General features: G+C 33.7%; 1 protein-coding gene and 1 long non-coding RNA gene across 2 annotated transcripts in view; one reads left to right on the top strand and one right to left on the bottom strand.

Moving 5' to 3' along the window:
- Positions 1-4677, top strand: part of LOC123874119 (sialin) — a 60451-nt gene extending 55774 nt beyond the window's left edge. Inside the window, exons 9-12 of the mRNA XM_045919307.1 lie at positions 500-647; positions 996-1136; positions 1556-1641; positions 2533-4677. Of these exons, the coding sequence (XP_045775263.1) occupies positions 500-647; positions 996-1136; positions 1556-1641; positions 2533-2700 (543 nt within the window). The 3' untranslated portion in view covers positions 2701-4677. The remainder of the gene's footprint in view (positions 1-499; positions 648-995; positions 1137-1555; positions 1642-2532) is intronic.
- Positions 4678-5979: 1302 nt separating this feature from the next.
- On the bottom strand, positions 5980-7771 carry LOC123874120. The gene is made up of 2 exons (XR_006797834.1): positions 6393-7771; positions 5980-6323 (listed from the first exon to the last, which is right to left on the bottom strand). It is a non-coding gene; the product is annotated as an uncharacterized LOC123874120 (long non-coding RNA).
- Positions 7772-18581: the final 10810 nt, after the last annotated feature.

Genomic DNA, 18581 nt, shown 5'->3' with positions numbered 1-18581 from the left:
GCCTCGTAGCGCCTAAACGAATGAACCGATTTTAATTTAGTTTTTTTCTATTTTAATGGGGGCTATTAAAATTCCTACGTTTGCAAAGTCGGGGTTGTCGGTACAAATCGGTTCTATAAATAGTCTGGTATGCATTGGAAATAGCTCCCGGTTAATGTAAGAATGCGGGTCCGGCGCCGTGGTAAGTGCAGTGTATAGACTTTTTTTGCATTCTTTTAAATTACCTAGGTAGGCAATAAATAAGAAAGCAATAAATAGTAGATTGCCACCGCGACCTGTGGGTAGGCTCACTCTCTTCACCTCTTCTAGTCATTGCGTATAACTACTCTAAACGCACAACAATCTCAGCCAGGTATTCATTTATTATCTCCATTTCACAATATCACTTAAAACTTATTATGACTATCAAAGTTGTTAAAGCAACTCATTCCCAAGCTTCCTTATCACTGTTTTTCCTTTTGATGTACAGAACCCTAAAATATTTCTTGCTTCTCAACAGAACGGTCTCCTGTCATCTCTGCCATACCTGGGAAAATATCTGTGTGCGCTCGCATCATCAGTGTTGGCTGACTCCCTGCGTCGCAGCGGCCGCCTCTCCACAACTGCAGCTAGGAAACTCTTCACCGGCTTTGCTGTCGGATTACCCGGTAATATTGTGCATATATAACATTAATGCCCAGTTTTAGGACACCTATAACATTTGTGATTTGTGGTATGACAATACTGATATTAATGACCGTTATTCCCACAACTGTAACACTTACTCTATCAGTTGTCCCTAAAATCTCTAGTATCTGGGTGATATGCTCTCGCGCATCATCTGGAGTCTAATACTGGGACAGCGTGTCGACAATAGCAACTCAATATATAAAACTAATCAGAAATCACCAATCTCTATCATGCAAAATAAACTATAATGCTATGCAATAGGTTTATTTTACAATTTTACCTTTTTTTATTCTAAGCCCTAACTAATAAAGTTTATTTTCACTCAGGTATCATGATGCTGGTGCAAGCATTCTACGGCCACGACAGGGTGTGGTCCATCGCCATTTTCACGCTGGCCCTTACCATTAATGGCGCAGTGACGGCCGGTTACCTTGGCAACGGACTGGACATCGCGCCTAAGTTCAGCGGTAAGCTTCATATAAACTTGTTTTTAACTGTGTTTTTTGGATGCGTTAATAATCCTTGCTTGAAAAATGTAAAATGTTATACCACCTTCCTTATTTTGTGATACACCTTACGATGCATGCAGAAGAAGGAGAAACCCCCAATGAACAAAAAAAATGAGGAGTGAAAGGAAAGTGAATGAAAAATGAAAGGAAAGTAAGATATGCCAGATGTTTTATGCCACGTATTTGCAAATTGTGGAACCAGCTTCTATCTGCGGTTTCTTTAAAACTACATTATGCGCTATTCAATGATAAAAGCTGACAATTACTCTGGTGCTGCATAATAATAATATTATGTTCTTGATCGGTTTAATCATTCAACATCAGGTGACCTGCCTTCTTGTTTGCTCCTTTTTATATTAAAAAAATGTGTATTGCAGGCACGATCTTCGGTATCGCAAACACATTATCTTCCTTCGGCGGCTGGCTTTCCACTTTCATGGTCGGCGAACTGACTAAGCATGACGTAAGTAAACAATAACTTCAGAAATAAAACGCGATTACTTCTTTAAAAAATAAAACCGACTTCAAAAACCAAAAACACTAAAAAGTAGAAAATAATTTTTGTTTAGCTACACATGTAATGTACCTAGGTATGAAGTCGAGCGAGCATATTAAAACAAAATTAGAAATCCAAGAGTGAAGCTCGCCCGACTTCATACCTAGGTACATTACATGTGTAGCTAAACAAAAATTATTTTCTACTTTTTAGTGTTTTTGGTTTTTGAAGTCGGTTTTATTTTTCTTTTGAAATTTTTTTATTTCACAATTTTTAGTGGCCCCACTGTACTATAATATGCTATGCCCAGTTAAAACCCTACTGTTTACTAAGCTATTACACTGATCGCGAGCAATTTGCTCTTATCCATTGAGGAGTTCTGTTCTCCATCTCCGAAGATATTCATCAGATCTTCACCAAATTTATATGGGACCACCTGCACAGTATACCCTTTCAAACAAAAAAAAAATTTTCCAAATCGGTCCAGGGGTCTTTGAGTAATCGGGGAACATACATAAAAAATATATAAAAAAAAAAAAAAAAAGATCCCGACGAATTGAGAACCTCCTCCTTTTTTGGAAGTCGGTTAAAATACCACCACCGATAAAAGGATACAATAATACAAAGCGATATACTGTAACTTTTGTAAAGCTGTTGCTTATTATTAATGAATAAATAAAATATCAACTCCCTTTAATTGTTAACCAAAAAATTTCAATAGATATATATTTACATATAAACATAAGAAACAAAAAAGTGAGGTTACCTAAGGAATACCGGTTTTTTTTTTCTTTCTGATTCCTCCCTATTTAGTAACATTAGAAAAAAAAATAGCAAATAATATCTTCTTGTTTGCAGAAAACCTACGTTCAATGGCAGAAGGTATTCTTCATACTAGCAGGCACATATGTCTTCGGAGCCCTCACTTTTGTGATATTCGGCTCCGGTGAGCTACAGCCTTGGGGCACGCGCCCCGAGCCGCAGGAGAAGAAGGAAGAGGAACCGCTCAATGATCAGAAAGTGTAAGGAGTGAAAGGAAACTGAATGATAAGTGAGAGGAAAGTGAATGAAAAGTGAAATGAAAGTTAAAGATGCTATACCGAACTACAGGAAAAATCGATTATCGATCGAATATGTACAGGTTGTTAGATTTTATACAAAAAAAAACTTGGTACTATGCAATATTGCATTTTCGAACTGATTTTACAATTTATATAAATTTTTTAGCCAATTGATAAAAATGTTATAGTGGTGCCATGGTTGTACACAAACGAAATTTTCTGTTGTGAGTAGGTACTGTTATATTATGGTATGGTATCTCCTATTCAAATAATAGCAGACGTAGTTTTGCTCCTACTGCTAACTTCAAACCCAATTAGTTATGTGTTACCAACGTTGCGTGTAATTCTGTTGTACACAATCTCTCAACCAACCGTCCAGCGATGGGCGAAAGTGTACCAATATAATGTAATTTATCGATTTTTTTGTATGGCGAATTTACAAATTTGTACTAGGCATAAAGACCCATCTACAAAAACACCAAGCTTGCTATACGCATAGTTGGCTCGACAAAGTTGGTAGAATGCGAAATGATATGTAGAGGAATGTTCGACGAAATACCGTTCGGTCGACCTGCACTTATTCATATTATGTACTTAGTAGGTTTGGCGTTAGGCTGACCGCGTATTACTAGAAATTGTCTGTTAGAAAATTTTCTGTTGCACTCATACTGCGAACATAAGAAATGTATGGCTGATCTGGCAAAATTCTGCCAGTCTTTGGGGTCCAGTGCAAAATGTATAAACGGAGTGACTTCGGTGCACACCAGGATTTTTTCGACAGGCAATTTTTGGTATTATACATATAGCCAGCCTTAAGCGAGGGGAGGAAACCAATGAAAATGCGCTAAAATCTGAACAGTTTCAATGAACTCGTGCAGATTCGCCGATCAAGCGAGCTGGGTCGATTTTGTTGTTCAATAAAAATTTCTGAATCGAATGTGCCGAGCCGATTATGTGTGTAGCAACACTTAGAAATTTATTAGGGTCTGACTAGCCTTTATACTAGAGAGGTCTAGAGATAGCATTAAGCTAAAAGCACATACCATTCGAATATTTACAGACTGATTACAATTGTTGCTAATTTATATATTAATAGCATAAATAAATAAATAGCGGAATTTCGGTTCATTCGTTTTTAAAGAGTTAAAAACATTGAACCAATGTTGTTTTAAGTTTGTGTAACGAATTAGGGTGGAAACACATTTACAATCCACGATTTTGTTCTGATTAGGGGTATGCACCTATGGGTTTTATTAAAACTTATCCCTTATAAAATACCTCGCTTTCATTTAAACTCCATCGTCACTTGACATCAGGTGAGATTGTAGTCAAGAGCTAACTTGACACCTATCGAATAAAAAAGAACCATTTTGATTTGACTATAAGGTCAACGACTATAAAGTCGCATGTTATAAATATGTTTCCACTCGTACTTACGCGTCACGAAAGCTGAAAATTTGGGTAGTCAAAATTAAATCGACAGATCTAAAAGTAAATGCTTTCCTTTTCTATTGAGAATATTGTGAAAGAGACAGCATTAGTTTTAGATCTATCAATTAAATTCAGTGTCTGCTTGTTTCGCCCCTAAAGCGTATCTCAGGTCTTTGAAATCTACTGCTGTATTTTCAACTTTCGTGTCGCGAACTGTATTGTTTTGTCTAAGTAGACGTTTTTTGTCATTTTAGGAAAAAAAATTAAAAGGAAAATGGCGGGAGACGGCTAAGAAGACAAAATTTACATGTTAGTAAATATAACATATACGTGGCTGGAAAATAGAAAAACTGAAGAAAATACTTAAATATGCCATCTCAAAATCTCACTTAAAGTTTGAGGGCTCCTTATGTTACGGTTTTTGGAAATTTATTTTGAAAACTTTAAAAGTGTGAGCGTTGATATATTTTTTGGGTTCGGAAAGAAAGCTTCTCTTTTCCAGTGACGTATAGACGTCACTGGAAAAGAGAAGCTTTCTTCATAGGAATAAAAACAAAAAAAAAAAACAAAAAAAGGCTGTTAAGTAAAATATAAAATAAAAGGATTGTGATTTATTTTTAATAACGTACCGGCGACGCGCAACGGACTCGCTCTGCTATCACAAAGTCGTGACCCGACTCACTGTTATAATTATCCAGTAGTTCTAGGGCTAGGAGACGGGAAATCCTGCATTATGAGTTCCATTAACCCCCATTGCATGAACGAAGGAGATGGAATAAAAACAAGATTCATAAATGAAGAATGAGTTCAGTTTTAATTTTATCCCCTTCAGGAAAGGCAAAGGTCGTAGACCATGCAGCCTGGTAAGTCGTAGATGAATTATTCTTATGTTGTTATGAAATATGAAGGCAAAGCCTGTTCAGTCGTTTCTTTTAATAATTTTTTTTTCTTTAATCTTCAAAAATTCATCTGAATGTCTTTTAAGTGTATATTTCTTTTTTTCTTATCTCTGGTACGGGTTAGATCCAGTTGTTTTTTGGAATGAAGAATGAATTATAACAAACGCTTACCTACATTCTTTAGCACGCAGAGAGCATATTAAAACAAATTTTTTTTTTGTATTATGATAAAAAAATGAAGTGTTAAAATCGGTAATCGGTTAGAAATTTTATTTTTTTATTATTTATTATTATTTTTACTATACAACTTACTCTCACGCCCGGTTACAAAATAGATATATATAAAAGCCAAAGGATATATAATATACTTACATACATAAAACTAAATAAACCTAATACACATTCACATAAATACATATTTGTACCGGGCGGAGGATTGCACCCCGGTAGGGAAGACCAAACGGCCAGGGGTCAGGGCGACAGGTTGAGAAAGCGGCGGACTATCCTAGCCGAGTCTAGCAAGACCCGCTTATTATTATTATTATATATTAATGTTTTGATCTTTACTTACACAGTATACCTGGTGAAAAAAACGGCTTTACGAGAATGATTAGCGCCGTTTCGTTTCGATTCGTTTCTTAGCCGTTCTCAGACTTTTACGATAGCCCATCGCTTTGGAAACGAAAATTGCAGGATTTCTTGTCAAGTTTTTTTACAATTTATACTATTAATACAAATTCTAGGTAAGTATTTTTAAGTAAGTATAGGTACGTATTGATTATTTATTTTTCTACTACAACAGTTTAGTAACTTTATATTGTAAACGTTTTTTACCAGTGAAACGTTTTAATAATGGAGGCTAACCATACCAGTGAAAAGAGAATATTAAGTTTTATTTTAAGCTAAATTCTTTAAATTTCAAGTTTTATTACAGAATAAAACTTAAAGTCGAGTTCAAAAGAGGCTGTTTAATTGAATATGTATTTAAATAGTTACTTCTCTTTGAATCTTTTTTTTTAAATTAAGCGGTAACTTTGAGTCTTAGGCTGAGATATGTAGAGCACACTTTGACTTTGCTCAGACTTAACACTGTTAAAACGAGACAGCGTTATACCGCTGGCATAAATCTGTCTCGTTTTAACTGAAACTTAAGTCTAAGCAAAGTCAAAGTGCGCTCTATAGATTTCAACCTAAGTCTTAGTTATATTGGCACTATAAAAAGATATGTTTGCCGCAAAACTACAAAGTAACTTTTTATCTAAATAGGGTACAATTAGGCTGACATGTATAAATGTAAAAGCCTATAAATAAAGGATAAAAAAAAAACTTTTAATCTATTTACTCAAGTTAGCCTCCATTATGGCCATAGACAATCCCCGTTACTTATCGTAAGACATAGATGTAAGATTACGCCATGATCGCACTTAGCTTTATATTACGACAGATAATGCATTATCCTCTATTTACACTGATGATGATATCATTTGACAAACTATTTTTTTTTATTTTAGTATAAAAAAATTTAAATTTTTTATAAAGAAATTTTATATATTGCACACAAGTAGGTAGGTACCTACTTTCTAATATCGTTAAAAACGATTTTATTAGTCAAATGTTAAAGAATTTTTCATAAAGGTGTTCGAAAATTTTGATTTTTTACAAAAATGGCGACGCATGTATCTATCTAGATTGATAGAGTATACCTAGTGCCTAGATGATCAAAAATATAATAGTTCATTTTGGCTTTACATCCATCGTCGATTAAAAATATATTTAATTGATTTTTGATTCTCACTCGGCAGTCAAAGTGTGATAGGTATTTGCTTCAAGTAGGTATTGTAAGTAAAACTTACTTCTACTTCGTGGTTTTCCTGTGCTGCATAATTTGTTTTTAGTTGCATTTGTTTTTCCTAATAAACACATTCTGCTAGAAATAAAGTTAGGCACAAAGCATCAGTGTGAACAGAGGTGTAGATTTTCGTGCATTTCGACAACTGTGATAGAGAGGTTTGTCTATGGATGATTTCACTAGTATTTGTATTTAAAACGCTCCCTTTATTTTTTACTAATTTTGGAATTAAAAATATTAACCTATCACAGGTTATTATTAGTTCCTAAATTACTATCAGTATTTTGTGATCTTTCTTTTTATTTATTTTGTATCTATAAGCGCTCTACACACCGAAGCCGCCGGCGGCTTAGGTTTTGCATTTACTAAATGTGTGCTTGTTCTGCCGGCTTTGGAATCATATTGTGTTCCGTATAAGCCGCTGACTTTGGTGTGTAAAGTGCTTTAAACATTTTATTTGACCACAGACTATGCAGGGTACCTACACGCAGATGCTAATTTGATACATAAAACTAAACTTTGTTAACAGGACTAAACCTCATGCCGTCCTTTTCCACAAGAAACATGTGACAAGGAGGGCGCTACGTTTGGTCCTGTCAATTTAGTATTTTAGTTTACGAATTAGTACCACAGAGTACGTACTTGCAATGTCATAGATATTATTATCTGTGGAACGTATTTCAGTGTATTGTTCATACATTAGTGAGCCGCTTAGGTATTTTCTTTTAGTTGTAAGGTGTCTTACATTATTTTATTATATTTTTATAATAAGCTGCATAGTTATGTTTTATTTTTATACCTACTAAAAAGAATTTAATTATTTGTTTTTCTCCAAAGAATAATTTCATATAATTTCTTTCAAAAAACTTATTTCAAAATGATATATTTAAGTACCTACCTATCTATATTTTTGTTACGATAAACTTTTAAATCTCAGAATAGTAAAATATATCCTTATATATTATGCAGTTTATTTAACTATAATTAGATATGAATTACAATTTACCATTAATATTTAATAATATATGATACATATTTTGTTCATCAACAAAATATATTTTTAGATATTACATAAAACTATGACAATGTCAGATATAATATTCTTAAAATAAGAATGCATGGCATTAACTGAATTATTATAATTAATTACATATTGTAATTAGATTATTTTTATAAAATGAACATGTCACACAATGCTATTTATTACCTGTTTTGTACCTCTGTAGACTGGCGTTAGTCTATGACACATTATGGAACATTTTACTGAGTCGATTTGGATAAAGCTCAAACAATAAAAATTTTTTTACTAATAAAACATGTTTATTTTATACATCTCAACTATGTGTAGGTGTTATGACATGAATGTGTGTAAGCCATGTGTAAACAGCGTGTAATCTTTTTATTAGTAAAGGCCTGCACATACGAGGGACAGTTCTCGGGGTACCTATCTACATTTTTGTCCTCCGCGGACAAAAGTCCGTCGTTTGCGCAGGCTCTAAGGGCTTTAAATAAGAGCTTGTTTAATCCACTATAATTGGATGTAGTTATGCAAACTGCAAAATCTGTGTAATAAAAATTTATTACGTTTATTCTCTAATTAGTGACTGCATAATCCGGACTTACCACACTTCATAACGTTTCATTTTAAGTATCTTTATTTATTATGGCAATTGACAATGCAAATGTGTATGTGCTCAATGTTTATGTCATGTTCCTATATCAGTTTAAAGTGCTAATATGGCTAATACCTATGAAGTCTGCAAAGTACCTATATACGTACATTTTACCAGACAACAATAAAAAAAATGAGGATGAAAAAGATTTTCATAAGTATAAAACAGTCCGGTTTACACGTAAAAATAAAAAAGCTAATTAATTACTTAGATGAAAATGAATGAAAAAAATGAGAAATAAATTATAGGTTTGCATAACTCTACCCAATTAGTTTTATCAACTATTTTTTATAACTTAAAATAGAAAGAAATATTTTTTTATCCGTCTATAGTAAAATGTGTCATACGTATGTTTAGACCTATGGGTCACACGCAGACCACCAATCATAGATTATCTACCATATTACTAGAGACCCAATATCAATAGGCTCACCAATTTTAATTATTCATGATATTTCTCATAAAATGGATGGGTTTTATCTATGACCGCGGTAGTTCTTCATTCTGACACTACTCCAGTACTTGTAGTTGTGTAAAACTGTTTTTTTTCTAAGACGACTCCCGTTAAGGGTGACGTTAAACGGGCCCAATATGAGTGTTTTGAGTCGCATAAAATTAACAACTCATGAGTTGGTCATGAGTTTAAAATTGGCTCTATGTGTCAACTGTCATGTCAAAAGTTGTATTGTACTTTCATGACAGTTGACAGAGAGGTAAAATGGTGAGTGAGATCTCAAAATGTAATTCTCGCCGATTAGTCGGTGGTCTGCGATAGGCATTACTTTTATTCACAAGGTACTTGAATATTACAAACATTTTTGGAATTGAGGTATTTCATAAAATGAGTGCTAGCATGTGTGTAGCTAATTTATAATTATTCTTATTTAAGGCGATTATTTTATCAGTACAGTAAGTAATTTTGTTTTGTTAAAAATATCTTAAATACTTTGTGAATCCATATTTTTTTAAATAAAGTTTTCGAAAAATTATTCATGGTTTTATTTTTCTTCTCTACCACTCCTTATTTAGTCAATCACCAATCCTCAATCTTTACAATAAGGGCCGGCGCACATATGGCGGAGCGCAGCGCAGAGCATGCCTGCGAAGTTTTCTAATCGCGTTACACATTATGCGAATTTCTACCAGAGAATGCGCGAGCACGCGCGGGACTGTGCGAGTATCCGCACGGATGCACAATTGATTTTAGGCATTATTTTAAAGAGTACAGTGTCTATAATATTTTGACTGAAAAATGCTCTGCGCTGCGCTCCGCCATATGTGCGCCGGCCCTTATGGTTGGATATAAATAAAACAACGTAATCGGTAACTTACGATAGTTTATTGAAGAAACATTGTAGCACAGCCTAGCTGTCCCTACGAAGCTCCCAACTACACTCGCGAGGCGAGTCACTAAACCGATTGCTTTCAAAAATACTAAAAACGACCAACCATATAAAGATCCTAACTATTTTTAATAATAATAGGGCCTTAGAACCCTACTTCAACGGCTTTAAAACTTTTTTTTTTTAAATGACCAGTGGCTCGATTGCGGTAGAATGACAGCTACAATGTCACAATCTCAATCACCTTTGATTGGTTGACGCTCGCTCACTATTGGCTACAATTCATTGTTGCAACAAGAATCCCACAAATTCAGCCAATCACGAATGAGACGTAATAATGACATAATTTTCCCGTTATCGACCAGCAGATCTCAAAACAAGAAAAACGGATTTAGTGGTGCTAATTCGGTCTGGTCAATCTCTTTAACTGAATGGGCGAGTCTAAAAATATTGCTATCATTTTCACGATATTCTATAGCAAAGGAAAGTCATGAATTTTTAACTTTAATTTAGTTTAGAGATTGTTACACGTAATTAGCAAAATTGACACATTTTCATTCAAAAACTGCCAAATAAGACAGCGTCAACCTTTAATAAATTTTATTTTAACAAGAGTAGAACTAGATTTAACAAAAAAACACTCTTTCAATAAAAATGCCAATCTGAAAGCACCTTTTTCGCTCTCAAGATTTTATCAAATAAGTTTTTAGGTAAAAGAAAGAAAGAAAAGCAAAGAATCAAGTAAAATGGAAAGTTTTTAATACCATCGTTATACTATAACGTACAGACCTACTTTTTCTCGGTGGAATCAACTGAGATGAAACTCTTCTTTAAATCTATTTTTATCTTTAAGTTTTTTTTTTTAATTGACCTAGCTACTAGGCATTCAAAGTTTGACTTTTCAATAAATAAATAATTTTAAGTTATTTTCAGTATTTTTTGAAGCAATGAACAATGTACATGATCTGGTTACTTAGTTACGTTTGACCTATCACAGGATTTCTATATTATTATTATTAGTGACAAAGCCTTATGTATTTATATATTATAAATTATACAAAATATGTTTTTAACAAAAACTCCAAATTCACATTAAGACAGCTCATAAACATAACAGGAGTTACATAAGGTTATATAACATTGTTAGAATGCAAAGTATGTTACATCGTGTAGTGTATTAGATGTTTTAATGTTATAGGCGGTCCCCGGGCAATACACACCGGACAACTTGTGAACAATTAATTGTTTTGTTATATAACACGGTAACAATTTATATAACTTTGTGAAACAGCATTATAGGATTTGAAATTTTCATTAAAATCACATTTCATTACAAAATATAAGCGAAAAACCCTCTGTCTTTGCATAAATATCACATGAATGAGTGCATCGTTTATCCTATTTAAGTTTTATATTACATTGTTATATTACGTGGAATGTAGTTTAAAAGTACGGCACTGAATAAAAACATAAAATACTGTCAATTTTTAGGATAGGTATATACCTACTTAAGAATAAAAAAAATATGGGAAGAACTTTTATTAGAATTTGAATAGAACCATAAATACAGATCTCTAAACCTGAGTTTTAGAAGTAGTACTATCTTTTTCACTATGTTCCACATGGAAAAAGATGGCAATAATTTAAGACCTGTTTTAGTTTACTTTAGAGATTTGTATTCAATCGAACTGGCATCTTTATCGATATAAATATTAAAATAAACCCTTAATATTCTAATAAAAACATAAAAGCTATAATAAACAAGAAATTTTAATATAAAAATAAACTAAACTATGTCAAAATAAGGTTTATTTACAGAGGATCGCATAACTCAAAAGGCGCAAGAGCCGTGAAATATTTATGTTTATAATTGTTACAATAATTTTGTGTACACGGTTGCTTACAAAGAAAATAAATGTTTACTTAATTCGAAAACGAACAAAGAACAATAATCCTATCACAAAATATGAACGCATGCGAAGCGAGCGCGAAAAATCTTAAACAGAAATATCAAAAAGCAAAAAAAAAAATGTAAAACATATTTTCCCCTTTATTTTTACCACCATAAAATGCCACACTAATGGCCTATGCAGATAACAGACTATTATCCGTAGAAGACCAAAATTGATCACCTAAGAATTGCATTGTGATTCTATATCAATGTATATATATATATTATATATATGAAATATAAAAAATCATAGTAGGTAAAAGGTCTTTTGACCTCCGCAGAGAGCAGTCTTTTATCTGTGCAGGCCCTAAAAATTCTTTGGATACGGCCCTTGCACCTTTTTCGGTCGTGCACGGTCACCATTAACCTGGGGGCACTTAGCGGCACGCTGCATTAACAATTGATAAATATTGAGATGTTTTAATAAGAACCTTTTCGACACTGTGCAATAATATATGAAGAAATCCAATTTATAAATTTATTACTTAAATGAATTGACCACACTTGAAAGAAATTACGAAATAAATAAAAAAAAAAACCAATAGAAATGATGACTATTTAATAGTCAAATTAGCGACTTTTTATCAAACGTCAAAACGCTCGCTTAGTAAGGGAGCTTGTATGAAAATCGCCGATGTGACGTCATAAACATTTGACGTAATTTGAGATACTTTTTAGCTAAATCGACAATTCAAAATGGTGAGCAACCATAAAACTAACAGTGGACATGGAGTTTGCGAATTTTGGAAGACCCTCTTTTTAATAATTCCAAAGCAATCATTTATTTTTGACATAGGCAGCATCCCTATTGATTTCACTAAAGTTACCCAAAAATAAATCCTAGTGAAATTCAGTTTACCTAATGAACATGAAAAATATCTAGATTTTGACAAACACTTTTTTCTTGATATATATTTTTTGAATCATTATTGCATACCATCTTAACCAGTTTTTTTTAACGTTCCCGATCACAGTATCAAAGACCACCAAATCGAATAGACTAGAAATTATTATTTGAACAATAAGTAGAGAAACAACGATTGGTCGATTTACTACAATTACCCAACAATTTAACAATGAAAGAGAAATAAAATAAGGCCGAGAACATACTTATGAAGCTACTATAGGCGCCAAAAACGAATTTTGGGCCGGCCACATCATATACACGCTGAATTTTTTCTGTCGTTAGATGTTTTTGCAAAGCAAAATTATTTTGTCATAGTATCACTATCGATTTATAAACATAAAAAAATAATAATTTAAGAAATTAGCTCTAGTATCGACTAATGTGTCAGAATTAGTCGATACTACAGCTAATTTCTTAACCTGGACCCTTTCAAGTAAAGATTTTTATATAAACCTGTGAGGATGATACTGCCATTGTCGCAATTGAAAATGCCATAAGCCTACGTTGTATTAGTTTAAAAAATGCGAAAAACCAAATTAAATTTGAATTTCGTGGGCAGGCCCGTCTCATGCCCCTTAAGAGTCAATAATGGCAAATAATGGAGAAACAAAACTCGATTGAGACCTCGAATCCATAGTAATACCGCGTGCGGTAGGCTAGTTTATACCATATCACTACGTGCGAGAGCTTATTTTGCTCTAAACTTTTTCACTTTATCGGCAGCGCGGTTCGAGTGGATGTACCTACCTACTATTTACTTAATGTCTAGTGAATTACTATTGTTTCTCAAGCTTTTGAGTTTGTTACGCAGGCATAGTCAGGCCGCAACGCTAGACGTGCCTGCTACCCGTTCCCACAGTAACCTGACGCCTGACGCAGCGAAATTGACGATCACCATGCGCGAGGACTGGGCACGAACGCATCACAATTAGCTTTAGAAGCCTCCGCCACAAATCGGCGGAGCAATCAGGATTATTTTATGTAATAACTAGCTGTGCCCGCGACTTCGTTCGCGTGGAATAGTGACTTATAGCCACGGACGCTCAGGCGCGAGGCGTGTAGTACGTACTCTGTACGTTAAAAATGTTCGCCGTGATTCTTTAAATTGACATAACTTTTTTACTTATGAACCGATTGACATTAAATAAACACTAAATGTTAAGTGAAGCTTACTACAATATATTAGTGAAACCGTATCTAAATCGAATAAGCCGTTTCTGGTATTAGCGTGCACAAACACACAGACAAACAGACAAAAAAATAATTAATTACAATTTCGGGTTCGGTATCGATATAATAACAACCCCTGCTACTTTTTTATATATATTTCCATTGTACAGACACCACTTTTCTACAATTTTATAATGTGTAAATTTTTAGTAATAAAATTAGGATAAGGAACTGGTGTTTCCTTTCGCACCCCCTGCAGCCGCCCTAATGTAACTAGATGATTTTTTTTATTATTATTTCAAAACAAAAACACCGAAACAAAGTTAATTATTTTAAGCTTAACTCTGTTTCGATAGTTACTGAGGGCCATTCGTTCTGCTGCGGGAAGACCACCACTAAAATTACAGCGTGTATAGGATTGCCAATTGTACTCTAAGATAGAGTCGTGTGCTCAGTTTCCTTTAGGTAGAATAAATTACGCTAAAATATTCTATTTGGTCATGACTACGATGTGGAAGTGGGCAGTGAAATAAAGTATACAGAGTGTTTGGTAATTAGTATATAATGACGATACGTACCCATGCTACTTTGATCTGATAAATACAATGCTGAAGTAAAATGAATAAAAAAAATTATGTCAAAGTTTTCATGGCCCTAATGTGCCCTAACTCACTGAGATCGTTGGCCTCGGCCTATCTAAAGATGTCCAACGATCTCAGTGAGTTAGGGCACGTTAGAATCATGAAAACTTTGACATACTTAATTTTTTTTTAAATTTTGTATGGACATTATAATTTTATTTCGTCATTATACTTCAGCTTTTTGTTTATCAGATCAAAGTAGCGTGGGTTCGTGTCGTCATTATATACTAATTACCAAACACCCTGTATATATGATGGAAGCAAGACAAGAAAAACTCGACGCTCAAAACCTCTCAAGTATGTTATCGGCCATTATAGATAAATATTACATTATTATGAAACATTTTGCCGAATAATTGACATTTATTTATACACCATACACATAGACGTATAATTCGTGGTAATAATGAAACGAATCGACACGAAACGACGTTAATCCTCCCGTCTCACTCATACTCTATAGACAACTATAGAGTGTAAGTGAGAGGGAATGTTTAACGACGGCATTTTCGATTCGTTTCTTCATTGGCACGAGATTAAACTCAGTGATTATTTAATCTGATCGCACATCGATCAGCGCCGTGCGCGAACTTTTTCCAAGCTTTCGGCATGAACTTATGACGTCATAAGCATTTTGCACATAGAACTACATGAAACAAGATTTAACAAAGTCAGCAACTGGATAGGTCACCGAATGTGAAGCTCCCACTTTGGTCTTAATGTTTCGTCTGTGACTCGGGGAAAACATTAATTCCCAGCCCCGATTATTATAATCATCTAATAATTAAAGAATCATATTATTCTGAAATATAGAAGAATAATATAAAGGGATCTGGAAATCCATAGCATATTTATTTTATCCCAAGAAAATTCTACCATTGCATTATGCGATCAATAGGAAAGGGGTCATGACTGTCAGGAATGAGGATGTGGCAGTCGCCACATCTGCAAGCAGATGGCGCTTCTTATTCATTGAAAAAAAATCAATCAATAGTCACTCGATACACGAACCCAAGCCTGACAAGACACGACGCTCGCACTAGATGGCAGCACGGGTACCTTAATCGGTAGTCAATGTAAAACATGCAAATCTGAATCGCACTAACAGAGTTTTTTAAAATCTGCACTGCCAGCTGGCACTACCGAGCACAACACCGCTCGGTGGAAATTTTCCCTATTGCTATGGTCGAGCACACAGACACCGATCCCGTTCGAGGAATACCATGCCATCATGAGTCATGATGCCAATCACCTAAATATGTTGTATAGATAGATGTGCGATCAGTGATCATCTTTAGAAAGTACTACCATACTTAGGATTTTTTTAAATAACTTTCAAAATAAATAAGTTGTAAAGCAGTAATATTTTATCGACCTTAATTTTGAAACTTATTTGACAATTTTTTTAATAACTTTTAAATATTAAATAATTTTTATATTACAAATATGTAGTACTTATATCGAAATATTTACGTAATTTTTGAAATTAAATTTAAAAATTACATTTTAAGTTTCTTTTTATGTAATTTTGACAAGCAACTCGCATTTCGCATTCAAAGATTGTTTTTATATAGTAATTTTATACATCAATAATTCCGAATAACGACAAACTTTATACAAAAGGAAAACAATTTATTATCAGGCACCTTATATTTCTTGTTCCTATCCAACCATTTTCAAAATTCTGGAAAACGAACCACTTGAAAAATCCTTACTTTTAGTTTTTATACGAAATACTATACGCAAAACTGTAATTTTTTCCTCCTCAGTAATAATTGCATAATTAAAAAAAAACTGAGCTTTCATAATTTCGTTGTTACGTAAAATCCTAAGGGCATTTTTCGGTGAACGCAATTTTTTTCAAGTGGCCCGCTTAACTAAACAATGTATCCGTTTATCCGTACCACGCTACATCTACACAATTCCTTTAGGAACTATAGCGGTAGTGCAAAATAATACTCCGTCTCTAACACGCAATACCGGCTGTGTGAAATCTTTACCAATAGTAATAATTAATAATAATAAATAATTTTTATTTCAAACAACTAAAACCCATAACAAATAATACACACACACACTAATACTACAATCCTATAATGTTAGCATTTTTATGAACTTAATAGTTAATACTATTATAATCTTAACTCAAAATATCGAAAAACTGAGTTGCAATGTTATTCCTTGCAGGTAACAAATAAAAAAAGTGTTAGAGAAAAATAATCAACCTATAGTGTCTGGCAAAGAACTTGGACCTGAAGTAGCGTAGTGGGAGAAAGTTGACGAATCCGGGGAGCTAAAGTCAACGTATCAACCAATCGCGTGCATCCACGCCGACTTATCAACCAATCGCGTGCACCCGCCATTCACAAGCCAATCAAAGCTGAAGTTGTTTGCTGGGCACTAGAACCTCAGCTTGCCGTAACATTCCAGCAAACTGAAGTAAGGAACGATGTGTTAATGCACCAATAAAATAAGAAGCTTCGTGATATAAGGACTTAAAGAATTGCTTTAAAACTCCAATGTAACAACCCTGCAAACAGCTGATCGTGGAAATGAACTCGCAAAAACTTTTTGTGAACTCGAAGGACCGTTTGAACAGTTTTCAAGTAGGAAACAACGAGAGAATCTATGGCACTTTTTGGTACTGCATACCTATTTCTCAAAAGCTGTGATAACCTAGTGGTTAGAACGTCCGCCTCCTAATCGGAGGTCGGGGGTTCGATCCCGGGCACGCACCACAAACTTTTCAGTTATGTGCGTTTTAAGCAATTAAATATCACTTGCTTTAACGGTGAAGGAAAACATCGTGAGGAAACCTGCATGCCTGAGAGTTCTGCATGTTCTCAAAGGTGTGTGAAGTCTGCCAATCCGCATTTGGCCAGCGTGGCAGACTATGGCCTAAACCCTTCTCGTTCTGAGAGGAGACCCGTACTCAGTAGTGGGGCGGAAATAGGTTGATCATAATAATAATAAAAATATCTATTTCTCATGTTATATGATCTGTCAAGACTGGTATATGACGTCACACACCTGGTACTGGGTGCTTAAAGACGGTATCGTGATCTTAAGCGGTAGGTGTCTTACACTAGATCTTACACACTCGAAGGCAATGCTGATGCATTTTATGTATGTCACCCATTGATATAACGGAACCAAGATACACAATCATTGAATACGGCGCGGCGCCGGCGTCGCAATTCTTGTTCTAATATTTTTAAAACCTTCAAATCAAAACGAATAAACAATAATTAGTTGCATATTTTAAATTAATCACAAGCAATTGCGAGCGAACATAATCAATAATTTCAATTGACTAAAAGCCGGTGTTAAATACATTACAACTCCATTGCACAAATAAAAAAGTATGAAAAATTCTGACAGACCTACTTTTGTAATACTACAAAGTGTTGAAGTTAAATAAAAACGGGTATATTGCAGTGATATTACATTTTAACACACCAGTGTTCTCCATTTAAATACAATTACTAATATTTAATAATAAAAAAATTAAGATCAATAATTGTGTATCTTGGTTGTTTAATATCAATGGCATTACTATAACTAATTAATAAGTAACTATTTAAATATTATTGTAATAAGTAACTTGACTCGTTCACTCGCATCATTGCAAAAAATATATCTATATATCTGCCTGATTGAAATAATTAATCAATAATAAACAGAATTTTGAGAAATTCGTTTTAACAATATTTTTCTAGAATGTTTTTTTTAGGAAATTTCTTTCTATTTATTTTATGTTATTCTCTATTTATTTAGTTCCTATTTATTTTAGTGCAAATTTTGTTTGTACCCACATGTTATTTATTATTGAGTTATTAATTTTTTGGACCATTACTGTATGAAAATAGTCCAAATATTATATAGCACAAACATACAATAGTCCATTGGTAGGGAATTACATATTTATTATATGTGTTATTAGTTATTACAAATAACTACCATTGTCGCACAATAACAGTCG

Source organism: Maniola jurtina, chromosome 17 (genome assembly GCF_905333055.1).
Source record: "Maniola jurtina chromosome 17, ilManJurt1.1, whole genome shotgun sequence".
Classification (NCBI taxonomy): Eukaryota; Metazoa; Arthropoda; class Insecta; order Lepidoptera; family Nymphalidae; genus Maniola; species Maniola jurtina.
The sequence above is the reverse complement of the archived record's forward strand: the minus strand, read 5'-3'. Positions and strand labels throughout refer to the sequence as shown.